At 47.4% G+C, this 5221-nt stretch overlaps 3 protein-coding genes across 3 annotated transcripts; 2 read left to right on the plus strand and 1 right to left on the minus strand.

Annotated features, from left to right (window-relative positions):
* Positions 1 to 71: 71 nt before the first annotated feature.
* H257_01271 (hypothetical protein) lies at positions 72 to 619 on the minus strand (the record flags this gene model as incomplete). Its single annotated transcript, XM_009824393.1, has 3 exons — positions 72 to 86; positions 215 to 344; positions 384 to 619. 3 exons carry the CDS (start codon positions 617 to 619, stop codon positions 72 to 74), a joined length of 381 nt encoding a protein of 126 aa, XP_009822695.1.
* A 1128-nt stretch (positions 620 to 1747) lies between these two features.
* H257_01272 (hypothetical protein) lies at positions 1748 to 2836 on the plus strand. The gene is made up of 5 exons (XM_009824394.1): positions 1748 to 1921; positions 1968 to 2131; positions 2187 to 2247; positions 2295 to 2422; positions 2484 to 2836. Exons 1-5 carry the CDS (start codon positions 1796 to 1798, stop codon positions 2683 to 2685), a joined length of 681 nt encoding a protein of 226 aa, XP_009822696.1. The 5' UTR covers positions 1748 to 1795; the 3' UTR covers positions 2686 to 2836.
* A 186-nt stretch (positions 2837 to 3022) lies between these two features.
* H257_01273 (hypothetical protein) lies at positions 3023 to 3673 on the plus strand. Its single transcript, XM_009824395.1, has one exon. It carries the CDS (start codon positions 3113 to 3115, stop codon positions 3653 to 3655), a length of 543 nt encoding a protein of 180 aa, XP_009822697.1. The 5' UTR covers positions 3023 to 3112; the 3' UTR covers positions 3656 to 3673.
* The last annotated feature ends 1548 nt before the right edge of the window (positions 3674 to 5221 follow it).

Genomic DNA, 5221 nt, shown 5'->3' on the forward strand with positions numbered 1-5221 from the left:
CGTCGAATGAGATTTGAGCACCAAAGTACTCATTCGGCAAAACACCCAAAACCAATGCCACAATCAGATCCTCACTGATCATATCTCTACCCAAGTACTTCTGAGTGTGGACGTTGATAGTGTTCCGGGCAGACTTGAGGTCGCAAAATAAGACTTCCAGGTTAGGAAAATCATTATTCGCTGTCGAGATCAAATGGCCGACCAAGGTCTTAACCGTGTTGACGTTCGACTCCCCATAACGCTTCTCGACGGCGGCCCAGAGTAGGTGCACGGGCTGGTCTTCACCAAAGGCGTCCTTGAATTGCTGAGTAAAGGCGTTGGGGAGGACCTTGCTGAGCAGACTTCTGATTTCTTAAACTTGCTCAGATCGATAGTGGGAGTACCGCCGTTGCTCAGATTCGTTCGCGCCATGTACCACGGGGGGCTCGCCAGAAAGCCAGTCTTCGAACTTGATCTTCGGCTCAGGTCGGCTCGTCTGATTAGCCAACCATAGGCCAACCTTTGCAGTGGTCAGTGCCTTGAGGTGCTGTACGAACTTCTGGGTCCACACGCGGAAGCCTTTCTTGTTCCCGTTGAAGACCAAGAGTTGGATGTTGGGGTCCTTGGAGTTGGCAGCCATAGTATCGTACTTGAAATGTTGAGTAGCAGCGGTTGGGCAGCAGTGAGGGCTCAGTTTAGAGAAGAAACTGGAATGACCAAAGGGCCTGCAGAATCAACTCGGCACATCCTAGCCAACAGATATACATGCAAGCCACTCATGTATCTATGGTCTCAATTAGTGGTGGCTAGCCACTGGGGACTAGGGTTGCAGGTTGTCTCAAAGTCACTGTCCAATCACTGATCACCATGTCCATGGGACATCTAGTGACATACTCATCTCCATACAATCTCTCATATAAGATCATGTATACTTTAGCACTATACAAAGTGAGCATAATAAGTATACTACGCATATCTGGTTTAACCGGATATTCTCCCGTCTAACACATGGCAACTACCAAGTGCAGCACAAGGGTTTCTTCACCCATAGATTAATTCGTAGAATGTCATCTGAATACCATATTTCCCTCATCTCCCGGGAAAGGCGCGACGCAGGTTAGCGATAGCGATTTCTCAATGCATACTGCACAACGGTCACGAAGCTCTCCACTCCTCATAACAACAACCAATAATACTATCTACAACACCTTATTGCATGTCGCCTGAATCAACAACTGTAGAGAAAGACAACTTCGAACTTGCCAAATTCATCGTATTTCAAGAACAAGCGTGTACATGCAGGTAAGATGCCTTATGCCTGAGAGAGCTGTGCATGCGTAGACCATGCTGCATAGGCTGAGCTAGTAGTGGGCTACTGTATCTTGTAGTATCAGTAGCATTGCGCTAAGTATTACACAGCTCGAGAAAAGCGACATAAAAGTTCGTCCATTTTCGACATAACTTATGCGCATGTCGACATGCCGTCGGAGTACCACAAAACATGCGCAATAAAAATATATCATCCGCAAATGTAATGCAGTGCCCGGAACTGCTCAGGAAACGGAGTACAGCAGCCAAAGTCCCTCTCCAAGAAGTTTAACACTCTAGAATTTGCTTTCGCCATCCAAAAATGCCTCGCTTTTGGCCTTACCGGTACATAGATAGTACTAGCACAGTAACTTCGTGTTAGCACAGTATATGATGAGTTTTCGTCCCTAATTTATAGAGTAAAAATCTTCTCATCAAGTTGTAAAGGTAATTAGGATATGCAGGATGAAAAGCACACCAACGACTTTTGCACCACTCAGCTCGTGTCATGTTGGCAGTCCGTCGAGTTGCCAGCCTAGCTGTCGCGCGCGCCTCTGTGGCGACCAAGAACGCTCCTACATTGAAGAAGTCCAACCGATTCGCTGTATTTCCTCGCCGTAACTTCAGTGAATCGGTACACTGTTTAGGAAAGGAAGCGGCATTCCATTGACCATTACTAGGCGAAGCCCAACTCGGCAGCCCATGGCGAAGCCGCTCAGACGGATGCCATTGTGTTGACCCCGTACCAAAAGGTTGCTGCTGGTACCCAAGTGGGCATGTGGACCGCTGCGCTTGGTTTGGCCAGCGTGTGTGGCTACTTCATCGTGCGCGAGTTGTTCCCTGGGTACAGTACTCATGCGATTTCATTTTCGACACCCTGCTCAATGTTTGACTTGTAGCCGCATGAGCCCCAACTCGCTTTTCAGTGAAGCCAGTGACATTTGTCTCCAAAACGACTTGGTAATTACAACTTGTAATGCCAACTTCCGAATGTCGGTGTACTGTAGGTCGTTCAACGCTTGGGCCAGCCTATTCGGTGCTACGGCAAGGATTTTGGTAGCCACAAGGAAGGTCGTCGCAACTTTATCGAGCACGTGGAACTCAACGACAAGGAAGGCAACAAAACTCGCTTGCGGTTGGTGATCCGTTGCATACAGTATATACTTATGGCATTGTCATGGCTGGAATGTATATAGCATCAAGTTCAACTTGAAGGGACCGAACGGCAAGGCCGAAGCGTGGGCAGAAGTGAACAAGGACATGCCGACGGGCGAGTTTGTGTACTTGATCGTGCGAACGTACACAGGGGAGCTGATCAAGATCCAGGATCAGCGCCAGATTCTGCAGGCCGACTCGGAAGAAGAGCGAGAAGCCATGCGCAGATTGCTTGGGCAATAACTAGGACGACATAACCCTCTGTTGATATTGTCCTACCTACCCTACGTTCCTTCGTCCGGTTCCTGCGATGCATATACATCACCTTGCAACTCCACGTTGAGGGTAACGTTATAGGAAAAAATAATTGACAATCAACAGTAAATACAGAAAATAATTTATTGCGAAGCGCATGGCAATTACAATTCTATTAATAGTAGTAATTGATTGTCGAGATCCAAAAATAATTAAATAATTTTACTTAGCCATATATTATCGTAACGTTATCATTTTTATCGAAATTTAATTGTTCATTTAAATAATTGACAATTCGACAATTAACGTTATATATTTAAATGCAGCAAACAATACAATATTTGTTTTTACTCCGGAAAATTGCTAAAAAATATGTTTTTCCCATACCCTGACCACGTTACCGGTACTATCATTCATGGTTTGCTGCTTGTCTGGTGTTGAGGGCTCAATGATAACCTCGCTGAGTTGGAAGCGATGGAGGGTGGATGTGATAGGAGGGGGCGAGTTGAATCGTATGGGACGCGGTGGCATCGTGGTAAAACCCGCGAGGCATTGGATCTTGTTGCCGCAGCAGACGGATCAAACTTCGGATCGGCGGCAACCGCTGGAGGAATGGCAGGTGTCTCGTGGCGGCCACGACGTCTTGCCCGTCCGTATACGGCAGCAGCATATTCGGCGGGGTGAAGGCTGCAGCTGCAGTGGTCGCATGGCCGAGCTTGAGACGCCGCAGCTTGCTGTCTCGCTTGCGTTGGTTGGCGTTTTGCTTGTCGCGGTGGTACGCACACAGCGAGTGCAGTTTGCCGTTGGGCTTGACGGTGCGATGATTGGAGCACTTGCCCACCGGCGCGTACATGCACAGGTCGGACAGGTGGGGAGGTTTGGGAACACGCTTGGACGGCGGCGGCGATGTCGCCGAGAGGACGTCTGTTTCACGGCGCATGATGCAATCCCCAAATGAGATCACTCGACGATGGTGGACGCTCAGAGGCTACTTCGAAAGTTAGCGATAGCCGTAACCGACGCGACCCCAGCTCTTGGCTATTTATAATTTCGTCTTTGTGAGTGTTCCGAGCCGTTTCGCGTGAGATTCAACAAATAGACCCCATTTGGGCCAGAGGCCATGCGATCTGCACAGAATACACTGTGGAGGTATATATAGCTAAAGAGAACTCGAAGACAAGAGAATCATAAGCGAGAACTCACACGAGTGACGACATCTCGTCAGTTTGCACTGCCATAACTTCTGATTGTTGTTCATGACAAACACTAAGGGCCGCCAGTCTGGGAACTTTTCAAAAATAATATTTTCCATTTGCTCGCAAAATGAGATTAAACCAAAAGGCCATTTTCAAAATAGAGGTAAAAGGTCCATTTTGTATTTATAACCAAAAGGCCATTTTCAAAATAGAGGTAAAAGGTCCATTTTGTAAGATGGCGTTTTGGACCACTTTACAGTTAACGAGTAAATCCCACGTGGAATTATTGGATTTGGCAAGACATTTCAATTTTGATCCGATTTGTTGAACTCGGCCCTACTTAACAAGACATGTAGGTGGCATCCGACATCAAACCGACAAATTTGGAGCCGATGATTGGATAACCGACAACGTTTTGAATTTTGATTGGTCAGATATTTTATAGGCAATCTGATTGGGCGATGTAGTTGTCGGTTGAGCAACATATCACTCACATATAACATATACAGCTTGCTATTGGCTGAAAACACAGTAGTATCGACATCCTCTGGAACACATGACCTCGACTCAGCATCCCATTAACAGAAATACGTAAGTGGAGCAGAGCTCGACAAACAAGGTGACGAGTTTTGACTAGTACGAGTAAGAGAAGTAGCTGCTGTGCTTGGTGTATGGATGATGTACTGTACATCCATAAACAACATCACTAGACAGGCCGCACAATTGTCCACCGACCCACACGGCATGTTCATCTCTGTGAATCCGTAGGAACGCGGTGATGCCAGGGCCACTGGACTGGGGCACGAAGCAGTTTGTCAGTTCCGGTGGTTGCGTTAAACAACCTCTTAACAACTTCACTGACACACGAAGTCGCAAATCGGAGTTATGATGGACAGTACCTACGACATACTTATCGACCTTGCTAGTGAAACTATACATCACTCGTGGCTATTCATCGCTGAGCCGACACCACTTAAGCTCGCCAACCTGTCGTTCCCGACACTGTGATCACGTTGATGTACTGTGCAGTCACCAGGCGAAATGGCCGTGCCACAGTTGGGACGTGTGCCGATGGTAAACTCACGAATGATCAGTACACTGCAGCACACTGATATTGGTGTGGCCACTAAACCGAGGGGTCACGTCAATTGGTGACGCGACCCAAGAGCAGTCGACCACGCCACGCTCTTTTGTCCAACTTACCGCGTATCTTAATTATGGTGTCTTTAACTGTACCCTTTCTAGATTCCTCATTGGAAATGCAAGCGATTGCAACATCGCTGGAGGTGACAGGGTTTCTGTCCCCATGCCTCCATGAGACACAGCAA

This window comes from Aphanomyces astaci (genome assembly GCF_000520075.1).
Source record: "Aphanomyces astaci strain APO3 unplaced genomic scaffold supercont1.2, whole genome shotgun sequence".
NCBI classification, from domain to species: domain Eukaryota; phylum Oomycota; class Saprolegniomycetes; order Saprolegniales; family Verrucalvaceae; genus Aphanomyces; species Aphanomyces astaci.

Excerpts from the sequence above, each read along its gene's own strand:
- H257_01272 (XM_009824394.1), top strand. The coding sequence starts at position 1,796 with ATGTTGGCAGTCCGTCGAGTTGCCAGCCTAGCTGTCGCGCGCGCCTCT. Across the intron at positions 1,922-1,967 it reads GCCGTAACTTCAGTGAATCG|GCGAAGCCCAACTCGGCAGC; the intron begins GTACACTGTTTA and ends GACCATTACTAG. Across the intron at positions 2,132-2,186 it reads GTGCGCGAGTTGTTCCCTGG|CCGCATGAGCCCCAACTCGC; the intron begins GTACAGTACTCA and ends TTTGACTTGTAG.
- H257_01273 (XM_009824395.1), top strand. The coding sequence starts at position 3,113 with ATGGTTTGCTGCTTGTCTGGTGTTGAGGGCTCAATGATAACCTCGCTG.